Source organism: Rhinoraja longicauda, chromosome 4 (assembly GCF_053455715.1).
Source record: "Rhinoraja longicauda isolate Sanriku21f chromosome 4, sRhiLon1.1, whole genome shotgun sequence".
Taxonomy (NCBI): domain Eukaryota; kingdom Metazoa; phylum Chordata; class Chondrichthyes; order Rajiformes; family Arhynchobatidae; genus Rhinoraja; species Rhinoraja longicauda.
In genome coordinates, this window is record NC_135956.1 from 5,310,777 (window position 1) to 5,332,677 (window position 21,901).

Below are 21,901 nucleotides of genomic sequence, written 5' to 3' on the forward strand. Positions count from 1 at the left end.
GACAGGTACATGGATATTAATGATTTAGATAAGAGCCAAACGCTGGCAAATGAGACTATTTCAGGGAGGTAACTTGTTGACACAGGTGAGTTGACCAAAGGGCCCATTTCTATCCTCTGTAACTCTCTGACCATCTGACCTTTCACTCATATATGGCCTGCTGCCTCCTTTTTACGGTCGGGATGTGAATATAGAATCAGTCCTCCATAGCCACCACTGGATCTTGTTTTCTCATAGCGTTCCTGGAACAACAGTGGCTACAATATGGGCCTACCAGCTGTCTCTGTGATCCATCATCCCCTCCCCATTTTCCCGAATTCCTCTCCACCATCCTCCACTCTCTTTTGCTCCTCATGACATCTTCCTCTCTTAATTGACAGTTGTTTCTGGCTTTGACCTTTGAAATGGAACAGATCTCCATTATGTCAATTGGCAGCTGACAGCATTTCTTAGTGGAGCTCTACATTTAAGCACTGTGGGATTTTTGGATAACCTATTCTTCTGGCTTAACGGATAGAACAGTGGGCACCCTAATATCAGGCCTTGCCTCCAGGAAGAAGGTTATAGCCAACATTGAAATTTCTGTCTTGTAGAGTTTGAATTTGCAGGTTTAGCATCAAAATTGTAATGTGATTGTCTTTCTAATTGCCCGACAGGAGACCTCATAAGATTCCATTGTTTGCCAGGATTCACACTAATTGGAAATGAGATTCTCACCTGTCAACTGGGGGAACGTTTACAAATGGATGCTGCGCCTCCCTCTTGTGAAGGTTGGTATTTCGCATTTCTGCATGCAGATGACTTCCTTTTACTGCTGCCCCTAAACCACCCATAGCTGCAAAAAGTTGGTAGCGATGGATGAATACAGTGTGTGGTGTGGTAGCAGGATTCGCAGATACTCGTAGAATCTGACGGGGACCGTGATGAGCACGCCCCTGCTACGGCCTCTGGAAAGAGAGACTGGGGAAATCTCCGGAAGACATTCACATGGCAATCGATCCCTCTGAGAAACTCCCACCGGGTTCCGACCAACCGTGGATAACCTGGCGCCGTCTCAACAGAGTGCGGGCAGGCGTGGGGAGGAGCAAATTGAACGTGCTGAAGTGGGGATACACTGAAGATGCGGCAGACTGCGAATGTGGACGGGGCCTCCAGACTATGGAACATCTCCTGAGCTATGACATGCTGCATGACACACGCACTGTAAAGGGTCTTGCAGAGGGCAACCACCTGGCACTAAAATGTGCTCGCTATTGGCAAACAGCTGTGTGATGACACGAAATAATAATAATAATCATACTGCGAAAAGTAAATTGGTAATTTTAATTGCACATCTCCAAAGAACATTGAAACAAATGTAGGGTTTCAACAAGGAATCATTGGTATTCTTGTCATTGACTTGTTGGAATTCTGAGCTCCAGAAATCAACCGGCGAGAATGTGTGGCGAATAACCTAGCCGTAAAAGTAACCAATGAGTTGCCAGAAGAAAAAAACATAGCTTCAGCTTTCTTAACCTGACTTAAGCAGAGGCCATAATGCTGGCATGGTGATTACCTGGAGATTCTCAGGGGCCTCAGTGGCACTCAATTCCAATGTAATTCTCAGCTGAATAATTTATTCCTGTTGCACTCTGTTGATTCAGATACTTATGGGCAATGGTTGGGGTGAGGGTTTGTGGTCAGGTTGGAAGATCGGGGAAGGATTCTCAATGTATTGCTGTGAACCACAAAGTAGCTGGTATTAAAAATGCAGCCTCCTGGTACAATGTATTTTTTCCCCCCCGTTCATTTGGCTAGTGGTCATGCTTTGCTTTGTATCGGAGATTTAAACAGTGGGATCAAATGATGAAACATTTTTCTCTACGTTTATTCTTGTATGGTTTTGATTTTGCAAAGCAGTATTACTTCAAGCACAATTCAATGGTTTTCTCACTTCAGGCACAATTCAAATGTCTTTTCTTTCTTGTGACCATTAAGTATTAATGGAGATTCTTCAAAACCTGCAACAAACAGTGAACAGGCTTTATAGAAAAGCATAAAGCTTTTCGACTTTATAGAAAAGCATAAATTATATTTTGAGCTCACTCATCCTTCATTTCTACAATAGTCTGAACGTAAGAATATATTAATCATGGGCATTGTGTGATAATAATTTGATCAATGTCAATGTCACGCAAAATGTAATTTAAACAAAATTTTAATCTGCAAGCGATCTACTTTAATCAACTCCCCTGTCTGTTTCCTAATAAGTATCTGGTGTATATTTTTCAACCAAAACAAATGAAGCCCTACTATAATGGCCAAACATTTATAATTCCCATATTTGTCCCACGACTGCATCTCCTTCAGGTTTTATTTCACCTTGCACTGTCACCCTATTTGTCATTTAATTTCTCACACCTTCCACTGTACTGCAGTCCTTCCTTCTTGTCCCTCATCACTTTCTTTGCATAGAAACATGGAAACATAGAAAATAGGTGCAGGAGTAGGCCATTCGGCCCTTTGAGCCTGCTGTATGTGACCATTCAATATGATCATGGCTGATCATCCAGCTCAGTATCCCGTTCCTGCCTTCTCTCCATACCCCCTGATCCCTTTAGCCACAAGGGCCACATCTAACTCCCTCTTAAATATAGCCAATGAACTGGCCTCAACTACCTTCTGTGGCAGAGAATTCCACAGATTCACCACTCTCTGTTTGAAGAAATGTTTTCTCATCTCGGTCCTAAAAGACTTCCCCCTTATCCTTAAGCTGTGACCCCTGGTTCTGGACTCCCCCAACATCGGGAACAATCTTCCCGCATCTAGCCTCTCCAACCCCTTAAGAACTTTATATGTTTCTATAAGATCCCCCCTCAGTCTTCTAATTTCCAGCTAGTACAAGCCCAGTCTATCCAGTCTTTCTTCATATGAAAGTCCTGCCATCTCAGGGGCTTATTAGTGGCATATTAGTGTCTGCTTATTTCAAACCATTTTCAGTTCTATTGAGAGGGTGTTGAACCAAAATTGACTCTTTCCCTCCCTCCCCAGTTTTCTTGTCTAATTTGCTGGCAACTCAAATAATTTTCTGTTTCTATTTCAATTTCAAACATCGGTATACTTTGATGTTTTAAACCTACCGATGTGACTGTGGCTTTTAATCTGCCTTCAACAAGTATTTCTTCATTGTGTTTCTGGAAAATGGTTCATGATGGGATTTCCCAATATGGAAGGCACTGTCAGCTTTGTTTAACCATTTAATTTTACACGTACATTTTGTGAAAGCAAATGTTGGCATATCTCAAAATTTTGGGAAGTGCTTTGGGGAATATGTAAGGATTTATTTCTATTACCCGAATAGCTGTAATGCAGGGGGTTGTGCTACCTCCTCAGCTTTACCTCCCCCTGAAACCCAACAACCAGTCAAATTTAAACAGCCTCTCACACTGCCTTGAGGACATAAAATGTTGGATGGCACAGAACTTCCTCCAATTAAATGAGAGCAAGTCTAAGGTCATCCTATTCGGCCCCCCCGACTCCATCAAATTGATAACAGGCAGTCTTGGAAGCCTATCCTGCCTAGTCAAACCGCATGTCAAAAACCTCGGCATGATATTTGACTCTGCATTAAAATTTGATAAGCAAGTCAACTCTGTGGTAAAAGCCAGCTTCTTCCAACTTCGAACCATAGCTAAAATCAAACCTTTCCTCAAATTCGACGACACAGAAAAAATCATTCACGCTTTCATTTCCTCCCGCCTAGACTACTGCAACTCCCTATACACTGGGATCAGCCAATCTTCCCTGTCCCGCCTGCAACTGGTCCAAAACGCCGCAGCGAGACTCCTGACGGGTACCCGTAAAAGGGACCACATCACCCCGATTCTGGCCTCTCTCCACTGGCTCCCTGTACGGTACAGAATCAACTTCAAGCTCCTCCTATTCACGTATAAAGCCCTAAATGGACACTCCCCCCCCTACATCAAAAATCTTCTAACCCCCCTCTCTAACTCCAGGTCCCTCAGATCGGCCGACTTGGGGCTATTCACTATCCCGCGGTCTAGGCTTAAACTCAGGGGTGACCGCGCTTTTGCGGTTGCAGCTCCTAGACTGTGGAACAGCATCCCTCTCCCGATCAGAACTGCCCCCTCCATCGACTCCTTTAAGTCCAGGCTCAAAACATATTTCTACTCCCTAGCGTTTAAGGCTCATTGAGGAGGCGCTGTGAACTGTTTGCGTGCTGTGAACTGTATGTTTTCATTTTTTTTTTTAAAAAATTTTTTCTATTGGAACCTAATCAAATGTACAGCACTTTGGTCAACGTGGGTTGTTTTTAAATGTGCTATACAAATAAAATTGACTTGACTTGACTTGACTTGACCTCCTTGCATTCACTTTTATAAGGCCATAAGGTAACAAGTGATTGGAGCAGAATAAAGCCATTAGGCCCATCGAGTCTACTCCGCCATTCAATCATGGCTGATCTATTTCTCCCTCCTAACCCCATTCTCCTGCCTTCTCCCCATAACCCCTGAGACCCGCACTAATCAAGAATCCATCTATCTCGGCTTTAAAAAATGTCCTTTGATTTGGCCTCCACAGCCTTCCACAGATTCATCACCCTCTGACTAAAGAAATTCTGTCTCATCTCCTTCCTAAAGGAACATCCTTTAATTCTGAAGCTATGACCTCTAGTCCTCGACTCTCCCACCAATTTTAAACTGGATACCACTTATCCGGGTTCACAATTCCTGTGGAAAGACAAACCACGAGTGGCCCAGGATGGATGGAGCAAAGAGTGAAGGTGTGGTATTTTCTACAGTCACTAATATAAGTTCCACGAGTACCAATTGCAGGAACCCATCTTACATTAAGATGGTTATTAGTGACTAAGAAAATCCAAATTCAACCGTGTGTGTTTTCCTCCATCAAGAAATTCCTCATCAAGAAATTGATTAATCGGAATGAGCGAAATAATGTTTTAAATTTCCCCATACACCACTCACCTTTCAGCTTGTGCTGACCCTATGAATGAAATGTTCAATCAAAACCAACAGAAGTTTTATTACATTAAATCTTTTAAACTAGTGCCTTGACAACGCAATAATTTTATCCTCAAGTCATATTGTACAGATCAGATTCTCGTTTGTCTTGTTCACAAGGGTAAGGGTATTGACAAGGAGTCCACATTTACTGCTCTACAGTAATTGTTTCATATTTCTGTTTTATTTTCAGTGCTATGTCCAGTCAATGAAGTGAGAACAGATTCCACAGGTGTTATACTGAGCCCTGGATACCCTGACAGCTACCCTAACTTCCAGACATGTGCTTGGAGCATTATTGTGGAAAAGGGTTACAACATTACTTTGTTCTTTGAGTTCTTCCAGACGGAGAAAGAATTTGATGAGCTGGAGGTTTTTGATGGTAACTTTAAATTGTCTTAATGCATTCAAGATTCTTTACCATGACATAATTTCTTGTCACCTTTTCACCTCGAAAATCAGTGAAGTATTTGTGCCTGTCGTAGAATAATGACCAGAATCAAGATTTACATTAACTTTTAGCATTAAGTATTTTACAACAACCTGATCCTGAATATTTATCTGTGACAACCTCTTGGTCAATTAATATGTGGATGGATATCGGAAAAAGGCTCCAAATTATGAAATATCCTCAAAATGGCTTTTACTAACAGAAACTAGGCAGCACGGTGGCGCAGCGGTAGAGTTGCTGCCTTACAGCAAATGCAGCACCTGAGACTCAGGTTCAATCCTGACTACGGGTGCTGTCTGTACGGAGTTTGTATGTTCTCCCCGTGACCTGCGTGGGTTTTCTCCGAGATCTTCGGTTTCCTCCCACACTCCAAAGACATACAGGTTTGTAGGTTAATTGACTGGGTAAATGTAAAAATTGTCCCTAGTGTGTGTAGGATAGTGTTAATGTGTGGGGATCGCTGGGCGGCGCGGACTCGGTGGGCCGAAGAGCCTGTTTCCGCGCTGTATCTCTAAAAAAACCCTAAAAAAACTGTTGTAAGCATTCAGCAGGTCATGTGATAAAATAATATTATTATATCAGCATGATGATGTTTAGTAAGAATTCCATTATTTCTTCTTGTTTGTGGGGTAAACACACATTTGTGCGTTCCAGTTAATTGCTATTAAATTTTCAGAAGATGATTAACTGCATTTTCTGAAAGTATGTACAGAAATTCAATTAAATGCTCTTTTCAGGTTAGTCAGGGCAAAAGTGGAACGAGGAACCATAAATAATTAATCATCAGCCGATTCAACCAAGGATAGGTAGAATTCAGGAAAGCTACACTTGCAATTGAAAATGACTCCTCCAGACATAACTTTGAACTCTGTAGGATGTTCAGGGAAGTTAATTGCAGATTATTTGTACACATTACACGCAGAGGCAATTTTGATGCAGCGCTAATTTAAATTTGGATTTGTTTAAATATTTTCGATAAAAATTACAGCAGTTCATGCGCCTGGAGTGCAGGAAGGAACTGCAGATGCTGGTTTAAACCGAAGATAGACGCAAAAAGCTGGAGTAACTCAGCGGGTCAGGCAGCATCTCTGGAGAGAAAGAATGGGTGGCGTTTCGGGTCTAGATGGTCTGAAGAAGGGTCTCGACGCGAAACGTCACCCAATCCTTCTCTCCAGAGATGCTGCCTGTCCCGCTGAGTTACTTGAATATTTATGTTGCTGCTGATACTTATTTGCATATTCATACGTTAATTCTCTTATGAACCGTCATACTATTGTCGTGACGAAACCTCATTCTTTCCTCTCTCTCTTTATTACAAAGAAAACAACTTTTGATGTATTTTAAGAGTATTAACCTGGTACACCCTGTATTAAATCTAATAATAGTTTTATCACAAAAAAAATTACAGATCCCTGGAAGTAAGCATACTTAAATGTTAGTTTAAATTACTTTAAAAATCATGCATTGTACATTTTAGTTTCAAGGGGTATACAAACATGTCGTGGTAAATTAACGAGTTTATTATCTGATGTAATTTTTAAATATGCTTACCTGTATTTTTATACATGTGAATAAGTACATAGCTTAAAAAAAAGCCTTCCCAAATCAGCAAAACTGCACAATTTTTATGTTTGTTTCAAAGCCTTATTCTTTTGAACTGAACCTTGAACAAGTTTAGGAAATGTGACATAAAGTTGTTATGAACCTATGGTTAAAATGCCTGCTGATTCAGCCAATTATGTTTAAAGCATTGGAGAATAACAAAGAGGCAGAGAGATGCAGCCTATGAATGTACTAAACATAAGTCATGTGTTACAGTGGGAGTGAAGGTGAGGTGAGTGAGAACCTACTAAATTCTCATACACTTTAATTAGCGCCAGCAAAGATATGCCCTGTGGAACCAAATGTGTATCTTTTAAATATCATTCTCTAAGGACCCATTGGAGGATTCACATCAACATTGCGGTCTTCATTCCTGAAATTTTTGGAATCAATTCACTTTTCTAAAGAGACCACAAAGTCATTTATAGACTTCTTTATAGACTTAGGAAAGAATGGAATCTTTGGCTTTACCTCCTGGTTTTCCACATGACAGCAGCCCATCATTGGACTTAGGCTAGGTTACCAATGATAAAAATACATATAAAACAGCTCCAGGCCTGAAAGGTCCAGTGGAATCAATGTCAGAAGCTCGTGGTCATGCCACCAGCTATTTTGTGTTTCCAAATACTTGAGATCAATGTTCAGAATTATAATTTAAAATGTCAACATGAATTTCATTCTTTAAGAAGGCTTTCGACAAAGTCCCTCATTGTAGGTTAATCCAGAAGATTTAGATGCATTAGGATCCCAATTGGTAATCACAATAGATTACCAATGGTATTTTGGTAGTTTGGATTCAGATCAGGCTTACTAACAGAAGATGGAAGGCAGAGATGGAAGGAGGTCGCTCTGACTGGAAGGAATCGGTGGCATTTTGGGTCGAGACCCTTCTTCAGACTCAAGAAGGGTCTCGACCCGAAACGCCACCCTTTCCTTCTCTCCAGAGATGCTGCCTGTCCCGCTGAGTTACTCCAGCATTTTGTGTCTATCTTCGGTTTAAACTAGCATCTGCAGTTCCTTCCTACACTTAACATAAATGTAAATGGTCAGTTAGTAAGTTTGCAAACAACACAAAATCAACAGAGTTTTGGTCAGTGAAGAAGGCTGTCAAAGAATACTGACAAATAACTCTATACAGTATGGATCATTTACAAATATGGGTGGAACTTAATCTGACAAATGTGAGGTGCTGCAGTTTGGAAAGACAAAGGTAAGGGGAAAGTATACAGTTCATGGCATGATACTGAACAGCACTTATATTCAGATGGATCTTGGGTAGCAAACCATAACTCATTGAAAGTAGCAGCACAAATAGATGGATTGGTAAAGAAGTCTTACAATATGCTTGCCTTTATCGATTGGCCCATTGGGTCAGGAAGTCGTGTTGCAGCTTTATAAAACTCTGTAAAATTATAAAATTATGAGAGGCAAGGATAGGAGAGACGGTTACCTTTTTCCTAGTGTGGAAATGTCAAATACTAGAGGGCACAACTTAAAAGATGAGAGGAAGAAAGTCGAAAGGAGATGTGTGGGGAAAGTTTTTTACACAGAGTGGAAAGTACCTGGGATGCTTAGGCAGGAGTAGATACAACATACGTCTCCAAAGACGTACAGGTATGTAGGTTAATTGGCTGGGTAAATGTAAAAATTGTCCCTAGTGGGTGTAGGATAGTGTTAATGTACGGGGATCGCTGGGCGGCACGGACTTGGAGGGCCGAAAAGGCCTGTTTCCGGCTGTATATATATGATATGATATGATAACATTGAGGTTTAAGAGGCTATTCGAATGGACATGAATACACAGGGAATGAAGGGATATGGATCACACCAGGCAGAAAAGATTTGTTTAATTTGGCATCATGTCCAGCACAGACATTGTGGGCTGAAGGGACTCTTCCTGGTCCATACTGCTGTACGTCCTAGGTTGAAAGTCACTTTGGTCTTTGTACAAAAAAACACTTAATTGATTGTAAAGTGCATTTGGGTGTTCTGGGTCCTGAAAAGTTCTGTATAGATAGATGTCTTTCTTCAATGTATTTCACAGATAACTCCGTAAAATTTGAACACATATGTGGCAATAGCAGGACTACATTGAACAATTTCTTTCACACTTGTCCATTTGCCAGAAAGTGGGAAGCCAAAGTTTGCACCATTGGAGCGCGGAAGGAATATTCCACTTTAAAATGAGTAGTTATCGCCTGACCACCGAGAGCTCTGTTATTCTCCTTTCTCCTTTTACCTTGTTGGATGAAAGTCAGAATTTTTAAAATATGGAATTTTTCAACCTACCTCTAGGTTTCTCCCCTCCACAGAGAAAGAGTACAACTTACTTTTTCATCATGTGTTCTTTTTGTGTGGTATATTTCCCCTTTGTTTTATATCTGAAATTTGAGGAAGGATATTCTTGCTATTGAGGGCGTGCAGCGTAGGTTTACTAGGTTAATTCCCGGAATGGCGGGACTGTCATATGTTGAAAGACTGGAGCCACTAGGCTTGTATACACTGGAATTTAGAAGGATGAGAGGGGATCTTATCGATACGTATAAGATTATTAAGGGGTTGGACACGTCAGAGGCAGGAAACATGTTCCCAATGTTGGGGGAGTCCAGAACCAGGGGCCACAGTTTAAGAATAAGGGGTAAGCTATTTAGAACGGAGATGAGGAAAAACTTTTTCAGTCAGAGAGTTGTAAATCTGTGGCATTCTCTGCCTCAGAAGGCAGTGGAGGCCAATTCTCTGAATGCATTCAAGAGAGAGCTAGATAGAGCTCTTAAAGATAGCGGAGTCAGGGGGTATGGGGAGAAGGCAGGAACGGGGTACTAATTTAGAATGATCAGCCATGATCACATTGAATGGCGGTGCTGGCTCGAAGGGCTGAATAGCCTCCTCCTGCACCTATTGACTATTGTCTATTGTCTAAAAAATCCTATTTTCTTCTGACCCCAATTTCAGTGTGACCATTTCTATTTGGTCTTTAATTTCAAAATGGGTAATGTTTGAACAAATTAGTTTTTTTGTTGTTGTTTTTTTGTTGGTCAGCATCCCAGAGTACTCAAGGAGGTGGCCCTAGAAATCGTGGATGCATTGGTGATCATTTTCCAATGTTCTTTCGACTGGATCAGTTCCTGCGGACTGGAGGATAGCCAATGGAAGTCCACTTTTTAAGAAAGGAGGGAGAGAGAAAACGGCGATTATAGACCAGTTAGCCTGACATCGGTAGTGGGGAAGATGCTGGAGACGATTATTAAAGATGTTATAGCAGCACATTTGGAAAGCAGTGACAGGATCAGTCAAAGTCAGCATGGGTTTATAAAGGGGAAATTATGCTTGACTAATCTTTTGGAATTTTTGAGGATGTAACAAGTAGAATGAATAAGGGACAGCCAGTGGATGTGGTGTATCTGGACTTTCAAAAAGCCTTTGACAAGGTTCCATACAAGAGATTAGTGTGCAAAATTAGAGCACGGTATTGGGGGTAGGGCATTGACATGGATAGAGAACTGGTTGGCAGACAGGAAGCAAAGAGTAGGAATTAATAGGTTATTTTCAGAATGGCAGGCAGTGACTAGCGGGGTACCGCAAGACTCAGTGCTGTGACCCCAGTTATTTACAATAAATAATGATTTAGACAAGGGAATTAATTGTAACATCTCCAAGTTTGCGGATGACACAAAGCTGGTTGGCGATGTGAGCTGTGATGAGGATGCTATGAGGCTGCAGGGTGACTTGGATAGGTTGGGTGAGTGGGCAGATGCATGGCAGATGCAGTATAATGTGGATAAGTGTGAGGTTATCCACTTTGGTGGCAAGAACAGGAAGGCAGATTATTATCTGAATGGTGTCAGATTAGGAAAAGGGGAGGTGCAACGAGACCTTGCTGGCCTTGTACATCAGTCACTGAAAATAAGCATGCAGGTACAACTGGCAGTGAAGAAAGCTAATGGCATGTTGGCCTTCATTGCGAGAGGACTTGAGTTCAGGAGCAGGAGGTCCTACTGCAGTTGTACAGGGCCCTGGTGAGACCGCACTTGGAGTATTGTGTGCAATTTTGGTCTCCTAATTTTTTAAGGAAGGACATTATTGCTATTGAGGAAGTGCAGCATAGGTTCACCAGGTTAATTCCCAGGATGGCGGGACTGACATATGATGAAAGAATGGGTCGACTGGGCTTGTATTAATTGGAATTTAGAAGGACGAGAGGGGATCTTATAGAAACATATAAAATTCTTAAAGGATTGGGCAAGCTAGATATAGGAAAAATGTTCCCGATGCTGGGGGAGTCCAGTTTAAGAATAAGGGGTAGGCCATATAGGAGAGAGATGAGGAAAAAACCTCTTCACCCAGAGAGTTGTGAATCTGTGGAATTCTCTGCCACAGAAGGCAGTGGAGGCCAATTCACGGGATGTTTTCGAGAGAGATTTAGATTTAGCTTGGGTCTAAAGGAATCAAGGGAATGGGGAAAAAGCAGGAACGGGGTACTGATTTTAGATGATCAGCCATGATCATACCGAATGGCGGTGCTGGTTGGAAGGGCCGAATGGCCTACTCCTGCACCTATTTTTCAATGTTTCTATGTTTATAATTTTTTCAAGTGCACACATAATTCATAATTCACAAAGCTCTTAATTTCACGTAGATTCATATGGCAATGAACTTGGAGTTTGCTCCAATAACAAACCTTTGTAGTCATCTTAAATTATTGCTCTTTTTAATAATTGATAGCTATGCCACAGTAAGAAAAATCATTCTTAACCTACAACGTTGAAATTGCTAAATCTCGCCAAGTTCCAAATATGAAAGTATCAAATGTAAAGGGGATTCTTTTCTGATAGCAGTGGAGATGGCACAAGCATATGTATGAGCACAAATGCTTTTTAAGTAACGTACAGGGCCAATGTGTTTACAAATCTTCTTACTGACCTTCTGTGATCAACAAGTTGGAATCCACAATACTAAGCATCCAGAGATACATTTCGAAACACAGTCTGCATGCATAGGTGTGTTGCTTCAGTGGAGCATTTAATCTAAAAGCCGAGCTGTAATGGAAACTGGATAGGAGTGTAACAGTGATTTTCACTTTTCCTTAATAATTCATTTCCATCCATTTCCTAATCTTGCAAGCACCACTACCAATTTTCACCCAAACGTCAAAAGGCCATGATTGGGAAGTTGAGTAGATTCTGTGAAGAAAAAAGTACAAGATTTTGTTTCAGATCAAAGACGTTTTATCTGGTCTCCAATGTAAAAATAATGAGAAACCTTAAATAGGGTATGCTATAAGAATGGGTCAATGCATCAGAAATATTCACTCTTGCTCAAATGAGGAGTGAATGCATATTTATAGCTTTTCATTCTTTCATTTCAGTATCCCGCAGGTTTTACCTCGGTCCTCCTTTGGTGTTGACATTGAGTCAACTGATACTTCTCTGCCAGGGATTGGTTTACCTGATCTATTGATCTGTCTCTTCCAGTCTTTTACCACTTGTTTGTCTCATCCGTTTCTTTCCGCACCTGCAGAGTGTATTTTGTTCAAAGTATAACAAGGCAAGTTTATCTTTGATCAGCAGTGGTAAATACACATGACAATACCCATTGACTTTTGCATGTTTCTCTGCACATTTGCCTTCATTGAAATCATTGGGATTGAGTGTATGAAAATGACTGTCATGCACGTACCAACAGATGATCATTCTTCATCCATTCAATATTCATGATTAAAGGCAGTTTAGTGAGAATTAATACAATAGGAACTAGAGTCCTTTTTTTCACTCAGAGGGTCCGGTGCGGCCTGCAACCACAACAACCTGACCGCGGGCGAGGACAGCAGGAGAAGGGAAAATACATTGTGGCCTTCCATCACAGTGAGGAGAGAGAGGACTGGAGGAGGAGACTCACTGTGATGGATGTTTCTTTTTTTGTGTGTTTTTGGGGTTGGGTAATTTTAATGCCTATTTAATGCTTTTATTGTTGGACTGTGTTTTGGGGGTTTTGGGGTTGTGTAATTTGAATGCCTATTTAATGCTTTTATTGTTGGACTGTGGGTGACCGAATTTCGTCCAATATTGGATGACAAATAAAGCTATCTTGATCTTGATCTTGAGGGTATGTGGAACAAAGTGCCAGAGGAGGTAGTTCATGTAGTTACTATTACAATATTTGAAAGACGTTTGGACAGGTACATGGATAGAAAAGATTTAGAGGGATATTGTCCATGCACGGGCAAGTGGGACAAGCAGTAGATCACTGTGGATGGCTCGACTGTAATCATGCATTGTCTTTCTGCTGACTGGTTAGCACGCAACAAAAGATTTTCATTTCAGGTGAACTAAACTCAAACTCAGAGATGAGATGTCTTGGTTGGCATGGACAAGTATTAATGGGGGGCTTGCTTCCACGCTGTATGGCTATATGTCTCTATAAGTACATCTATATATATATTACCAAAACCCTCATCTTGTATGTGCGTATATTTGTTCTGGAAAGGCAGCCAAAACAATGCATGATAGTGTGGCAATTTTAGGCCCACCCTACTCACCATCCCCCTGCGGTCTCAATAAATCAAGTTTTGTTATTTTTCAAAAAAACAATGAATGTATTAAACTTTAATAAATGCACTGCCCCCCCCCCCCCCCCGGCCCCCCCCACCCCCCGCCGGGAGGACCGGCGCCCGTCCCAGCGTGCCCCGCGTCTGACCTTCCTCCCATGGTGCAGCGCGGCGGCAGAGGGTCCAACAAGATGGCCGTCGCTGCCGTTCGCCGCCGAGTCGCAGGAGAGGTTTCGAGTCCACGGCTCGCTCATCCCGCAGCGCTGGCCACATGTGGCCGACGTTAGTGGCTCTCTCTCCTCTTCCCCATCCCCCCTCACCTGCCCACGGCCCCGGGTGACACTCCACGCCCAGCAACGGGTCCTTGGGTCGTCATTTGGGGGAGGGTTGCTGGGCCCACAGGATCGTCATTTGGGGGAGGGTTGCCGGGCCCGCAGGAGAGATTTGGATCCAACGGGTCCACACCCATTAAAAATACAATAAATTAATAACCAACAAAAAGGACGGGTTGCATCTGAACCCGAGGGGAACCAATATCCTGGCGGGGAGATTTGCTAAAATAACTGCGGAGACTTTAAACTAGTACGGCTGGGGGGAGGGACTCAAACACAGATAGCTAATAGGCAGTGTGTGAGGCAGGAGGCAGAAAAGGGAAACACTCAGACCCAATATGTAGGAGAGAAAGAAGGGAAAAGAAATAAACTGAGAATAAGAAATGATGGGTCCCTTAAATGTGTATATTTTAATGCTAGGAGCATTGTAAGAAAGGTGGATGAGCTTAGAGCCTGGATTGACATCTGGAAGTATGATGTTGTGGCGATCAGTGAAACATGGTTGCAGGAGGGTTGCGATTGGCAATTAAATATTCCAGGATTTCATTGTTTCAGATGTGATAGAATCGGAGGGGCAAGAGGTGGGGGTGTTGCATTGCTTGTCAGGGAGGATATCACAGCAGTGCTTTGGCAGGACAGACTAGAAGGCTCGATTAAGGAGGCTGTTTGGGTGGAACTCAGAAATGAGAAAGGTTTAGCAACACTTATAGGGGTGTATTATAGACCGCCAAATAGGGAACGAGAAATGGAAGAGCAAATATGTAAGGAGATAGCAGATATTAATAGTAAGCACAGAGTGGTGATTGTGGGTGATTTCAATTTTCCGTATATAGACTGGGAATCACATTCTGTTAAAGGGCTGGATGGTTTGGAGTTTGTAAAATGTGTGCAGGATAGTTTTTTGCAGCAATACGTAGAGGTGCCTACCAGAGAAGGGGCAGTGTTGGACCTCCTGTTAGGAAATGAGATGGGTCAGGTGACGGAGGTATGTGTTGAGGAGCACTTTGGGTCTAGTGATCATAATGCCATTAGTTTCAATATCATTATGGAGAAGGTCAAATCTGGACCAAGGGTTGAGATTTTGGATTGGAGAAAGGCTAATTTTGAGGAGATGAGAAAGGCTTTAAAAGGAGTGAAATGGAAATTGTTGTTTTATGAAAAGGATGTAATAGAGAAATGGAGGATATTTAAAGGTGAAATTTTGAGAGTACAGAGTCTTTATGTCCCTGTTCGGTGGAAAGGAAAGAATAATAATTTGAAAGAGCCGTGGTTTTCCGGGGAAATTGGACACTTGGTTCGGAAAAAGAGGGAGATATACAATAAATATAAGCGGCAGGGAGTAAATGAGGTTCTTGAGGAATATAAAGAATGTAAAAGGAATCTTAAAAAGGAAATTAGAAAAGCGAAAAAAAGATATGAGGCTGCTTTGGCAAGTAATGTAAAAGTAAACCCCAAGGGGTTCTACAGATATGTCAATAGCAAAAGGATAGTGAGGGATAAAATTGGTCCATTAGAGAGTCAGAGTGGACAGCTATGTGCTGAGCCGGAAGAAATGGGGGAGATATTAAACAATTTCTTTTCTTCGGTATTTACCGAGGAGAAGGATATTGAATTATGTGAGGTAAGCGAAACAAGTAGAGTAGTGATGGAAATTAGGAGGATTAAAGAAGAGGAGGTACGGACACTTTTGAAGAATATAAAAGTGGATAAGTCTCCAGGTCCTGATAGGATATTCCCTAGGACATTGAGGGAAGTTAGTGCAGAAATAGCAGGGGCTATGACGGAAATATTTCAAACGTCATTAGAAACAGGGATGGTGCCGGAAGATTGGCGCATTGCGCATGTTGTGCCTTTGTTTAAAAAAGGTTCTAAAAGTAAACCTAGCAATTATAGACCTATTAGTTTGACGTCTGTGGTGGGAAAATTAATGGAAAAGATACTTAGGGACAATATATATAATTATTTGGATAATCAAGGCCTGATTAGAAACAGTCAACATGGATTTGTGCCTGGAAGGTCATGTTTGACTAATCTTCTTGAATTTTTTGAAGAGGTTACCAGGGAAATTTTGAGAGGGACGGACAGAGTTGACGTGGGTAGGCTTTTCCCTTTGAGAGTGGGGAAGATTCCAACAAGGGGACATAGCTTCAGAATTGAGGGACAAAGGTTTAGGGGTAACATGAGGGGGAACTTCTTTACTCAGATGGTTGTGGCTGTATGGAATGGGCTTCCGGTGGAAGTAGTGGAGGCTGGCTCGATTTTATTATTTAAGAGTAAATTGGATAGGTATATGGATAGGAGGGGATTGGAGGGTTATGGTCTGAGTGCAGGTAGATGAGACTAGGTCAGGGAGAATGGTCGGCGTTGACTGGTAGGGCCGGACAGGCCTGTTTCCATGCTGTAGTTGTTATATGTATAAGACTAAGTAACCATAATAGTGCAAAACCAAAGTCTGCAGTGTAACCAAAAGACTTGTATTGTGTAGTGTTCAAGAGCTTGATGGTTGCTGGGAAGAAGGTGTTCTTCAACCTGGTGGATATGGTTTTTAGACTCCTCTACCAGCGAAATTATAGCCTGACCCGGATGGTGTGGGTCTCTGACGACATTAGCTACCTTTTGGAGACAGCACTTCCTTTAGATCCATTTGATGGTGAGATAAACCGTACTTATAATGGATCGGGTAGTGTCTTCCACTCTCCGTAACCTCCTCCATTCCTGGGTGTCCAAATTGCCAAGGCAGGCCCCCTGTGCAACTAGTCAGTGTACTTCTATTGTATACCTGTAGACATTCGACAGAGTGTCCTGAATCTCTTCAATCTTCTAAGAAAGTAGAGTTGTTGATGAGCTTTCTTTGTGATTGCATGGATGTGCGGGGCTCATGGCAGATCTTCAGAGATCTATCCGTTGTTTGTTCAACATCGGTGGTATCGTCAGCAAATGTAAAGATGATGTTGGAGCTGTGTCTGGCTACACAGTCATGGGTATGGAGTGAGTAGAGCAGGGGTCTGAGCTCACAGCATCGAGGTGGCCCCGTGTTGATGGAGATTGGGGAGGAAATGCTGTTGCTAATTCGCTGTTGAGGAAGTTGTGCGCTGATGAGGAAGTTGTGGATCTAATCACAGGGTGGTGAGCAGCGACTCAGTTCTCTGCGTTTGATGATGTTTAGAGGCAATGTTGGTGTTGAATGCTGAGCTGTGGTCAATCAACAACAGCTTATAATGCTGAGTTTCCAGGTAACCATATTGTCTTTTGGGCTCACTAAGTACAAACACAAGAGACAAATAACTCTAAATGACCACCCATTGCTTGTGCTGCTATCTGTAAACTGCACGTGAACAGAAGAGTGTGTACTAGAATACTTATTGTGAGTAATTCTAGGCACCTTTATGGCGCTGGAGAGGGTCCAGAGGAGGTTTACAAGAACGATCCCAGGACTGAGTGGGTTAGCATATTATGAGCATTTGATGGCACTCGCTGGAGTTTAGAAGGATGAGGGGGATCTCTATGAAACTTACCAAAGAGTAAAAGGCTTGGATGGAGTGGATTTGGAGAGGATGTTTCCATTAGTGGGAGAGTCTAGGACTAGAGGCCATAGCCTCAGAATTAAAGGACATTCCTTTAGGAAGGGAGGAGGAATTTCTTTAGTCAGAGGGTGGTGAATCTGAGGAATTCTTTGCCACAGAAGGTTGCGGAGGCCGTCGATGGATATTATTAAGGCAGAGATAGATAGTTTCTTGATTAGTACAGGTGTCAGGGGTTATGGGGAGAAGGCGGGAGAATGGGGTTAGGAGGGAGAGATGGATCAGCCGTGATTGAATGGTGGAGTAGACTTGATGGGCTGAATGGCCTAATTCTGATCCTAGCACTTATGAGCTTGCATTTCAAAGGCGATTTTAACCATTAATTCACAGACCAAAAAAAAAATGCTGTTGTGATCCGGCAGTGTTCTCAGATTCTAATTTGTACTAAAAGATCTGGGAGATCAGAAAATCTTTCCTTCCCTGGATGTTGATCAGAGAATCTTCCCTTACAGATGGATGGCCACCCTTTGATAATTTCAGTTATTTATTTTTTAAATTATGCATCTGGAGAAAGCTGTGCCACATTCTGGACTGCTGAATTATTTAAAGGGACTTCATTTTTTTATCCTGAGGAATGGAATAACCCTGGACATTTAAAAAAAAAACCCAGATGGCATTGAACAAACTTTAGTTGCTTCAAAGCCATTTGGACTTAAATAGAGTGAGTTGCATTCGGCAGAAAAATAATGTAATTTAAATGCTAATTGCAAACAAACATATGTTGGGAGCAAGGATATTTTGTTTGCTGAATATATAATCAAATAGACAGACTGTGGATCAGTGAATAATGTTGGCCCTGTTGAAAACACAAATTGCATTGTGCATTTAATTTTAAGAACCACTTCAAACACGAACCGGTCATAAAACTCATTTTATGTAGGAAAAAAACTGCAGATTGAGGGCGTGCAGCGTAGGTTTACTAGGTTAATTCCCGGAATGGCGGGACTGTCATATGTTGAAAGACTGGAGCGACTAGGCTTATATACACTGGAATTTAGAAGGATGAGAGGAGATCTCATCAAAACATATAAGATTATTAAGGGGTTGGACACGTTAGAGGCAGGAAACATGTTCCCAATGTTGGGGGAGTCCAGAACAAGTGGCCACAGTTTAAGAATAAGGGGTAGGCCATTTAGAACTGAGATGAGGAAAATCTATTTCAGTCAGAGAGTTGTGAATCTGTGGAATTCTCTGCCTCAGAAGGCAGTGGAGGCCAATTCTCTGAATGCATTCAAGAGAGAGCTAGATATAGCTCTTAAGGATAGCGGAGACAGGGGGGATGGGGAGAAGGCAGGAACGGGGTACTGATTGAGAATGATCAGCCATGATCACATTGAATGGCGGTGCTGGCTCGAAGGGCCGAATGGCCTCCTCCTGCACCTATTGTCTATTGTCTTTTGTCTGATGCTGGTGTAATGCTTGAGTAACTCAGCGTGTCAGGCAGCTTCTCGGGAGAGATGGTAATGGGTGACGTTTCGGGTCGACACGTTTCGGGTCTGAAGAAGGGTCTCGACTCGAAACGTCACCCATTCCTTCTGAGTCTGAATAAGAGTCTCGACCTGAAATGTCACCCATTAAAACTCATAATGAGTTTATTTCAGATGACAGAAGTAAAAGTCTCACATTTAATAAAACAACCGCCTCCATTAAGAAAAAAAACTTGGTTTTCTCTAAATCAATTTCCCATCAAGATTACTGAGACATTTTATAAATGGCAATTTCCATGAAGTTCTTTTCTTTTGTCCCAAGTCTTCTCTGTATTTTCTCCCTCTCTCCCACTCAAACAATAACAAACTGATTTTTAGAAGTAAGAGTAAATGCAATTAAGATCTCTTTTCACCAGCAATACTCATAAGAACATCATTTTCATCACTGACATGCAGCAGATCATAACGAAATATGTAGGAAGGAACTACAAATGCTGGTTTAAACCAAGGATAGACACAAAAAGCTGGAGTAATTCAGAGGGACAGGCAGCATTTCTGGAGAGAATGAATGGGTGATGTTTCGACTCGAGACCCTTCTTCGGACCCTCCTTAGAAGAAGTGTCTCGACCCGAAACGTCACCCATTCCTCCTCTCCAGAGATGCTGCCTGTCCCGCTGAGTAATGAAGTATGCAAGACCTTGAAAAGCACAGATGGCTTCCCGTTATCTCAGGAGGCTATCCTTGGCCCAGGTAAGCACTGATGAACACATAGGTTGGGCACAAAAATCTGGAGTAACTCAACGGGCCAGGCAGCATCTCTGGAGAGAAGGAATGGGTGACGTTTCGGATTGAGACCCTTCTTCAGGCTGGTTAGGGATAAGGGAAACAAGAGGTATAGACGGTGATTTATTCACAAAATGCTGGAGTAACTCAGCAGGTCAGGCAGCATCTCGGAAGAGAAGGAATGGGTGACGTTTCGGGTCGAGACCCTTCTTCAGACTGATGTCGGGGGGCGGGACAAAGGAAGGATATAGACGGTGATGTGGAGAGATAAAGATCAATGAATGAAAGATATGCAAAAAAGTAACGATGATAAAGGAAACAGACCATTGTTAGCTGTTTGTAGGGTGAAAATGAGAAGCTGGTGCGACTTGGGTGGGGGAGGGATAGAGAGAGAGGGAATGCTGAGGCTACCTGAAGTGAGAGAAATCATTATTCATACCGCTGGGCTGTAAGCTGCCCAAGCGAAATATGAGGTGCTGTTCCTCCAGTTTGCGTTTAGCCTCACTCTGACAATGGAGGAGACCGAGGACAGAAAGGCCTGTGTAGGAATGGGAAGGAGAATTAAAGTGTCTATCCCTCCCCCACCCAAGTCCCATTCGCTTCTCATTTTCACTCTACAAACAGCTAACAATGGCCTGTTTCATTTATCATTGTTACCTTTTTGCATATCGTTCTTTATCTCTCCAAATCTCTCGTTTCCCTCATCCCCAACCAGTCTGAAGAAGGGTCTCGACCCAAAACATCACCCATTCCTTCTCTCCAGAGATGCTGCCTGTCCCGCTGAGCTACCCCAGCTTTTTGTGTCCACGGTTTAAACCAACATCTGCAGTTCCTTCTTACACATATGTTAGGTAAATGGGGAAAAGAGTAATTTGAAGATCAAGACACTAAAATCTGGCACCAAACACATGGTTTAACACCCAACAGGTATCCCTGCCTTCCATTGTGCTTCTGAGACTTGGACTACCTGCAACAGGCAGCTTAAAATACTGGAGAGATGCTATCAGTGTTTCCATCTGCAAAGTTCTCTAGATTCACTCAAAGGATACACAAAACATCAATCTGAAGAAGGGTCTCAACCCGAAACGTCACCCCATCCTTGTCTGCAGAGATGCTGCCTGTCCCGCTGAGTTACTCCAGCATTTTGTGTCTATCTTTGGTTTAAACCAGCATCTACAGTTCCTTCCGACACAAGGCACCAATGTCCTCTCTCCAGGTTGACAACTGGCAAAGTTGGGAGAGAACTTTGTCTGCTGCCAAAAGCATTTTGGTGCCAGGTCCTTCTTGATACACTGTTGGAGGGCCCGTTGCTGCTTTGACCACACTGCTGGGCTCCGAAATAATTTGGGCCATGATGTTGGCCTTCCACAATCGGACCAAATTGACATCAGCACACCAGGCCACATGGCTCAATACATTTGGAAAAGGTTTTATAAAATGCCATCAAAGGATTTCTGCTTCAATAAAATCTCAGTTAAAAAATACACACGGGACAGTAAAGAGATTTACTGTTTCTAAAATATCCAGGAGCAGGCTGGTTAAAAACTATTCATGGATTTGATTAAATTAATGTCTCATTCACGTATATTTGCTGTTAGTTAATTTGTGGCAATATGTAAAAATTAAAATGTTTTAGTGTTATTATTCCAGTGTGAAGGTTATCAAAAGTTTTTAATGTTCATCTGATTAATTTATGGTTAATAGTATTGCAGCTCTTCAGTTATTAATAACACAGCAATTGTTACAAGCTGTATGATCTAAAGTAAATGTTTGATGTGTAAACCTATTGATCACAGCAGATTATTAAACATTTGATCTGCCATCTCACTTTGTAATTACATTTTACTTTCATCAGTATTTAAAACCCCATCACTTTGATTTTAGACTGTATTAGGAATCTAAATTATTTTTCATTAAAATATATTATCACTTTTACTCGTAGATTCAGGTTGGCATACTAATTGTCTGTTTCTACCAAGGTCTAAACAGCCACAGTCCTTTGCTGAATTCCTTCAGTGGAGACTACTCTTCCCCTTTCAATGTCACTAGTAACGGCCACCAACTGTTCCTGCGCTGGTCAGCTGATCACGGTACCAACAAAAAAGGCTTCCGCATCCGATATGTTGGTAAGTAGCTGATGTCATCGAATACTGTCCTGCT

At 42.1% G+C, this 21,901-nt stretch overlaps 1 protein-coding gene across 2 annotated transcripts in view; it reads left to right on the top strand.

Moving 5' to 3' along the window:
- The window catches only part of csmd3b (CUB and Sushi multiple domains 3b), a 1,698,079-nt gene that overhangs the window by 1,564,550 nt on the left and 111,628 nt on the right, over positions 1-21,901 (top strand). For both annotated transcript variants that reach the window (XM_078397138.1, XM_078397139.1), the window contains exons 46-48: positions 657-770; positions 5,215-5,403; positions 21,721-21,867. In XM_078397138.1, coding sequence (XP_078253264.1) covers positions 657-770; positions 5,215-5,403; positions 21,721-21,867 — 450 coding nt within the window. The remainder of the gene's footprint in view (positions 1-656; positions 771-5,214; positions 5,404-21,720; positions 21,868-21,901) is intronic.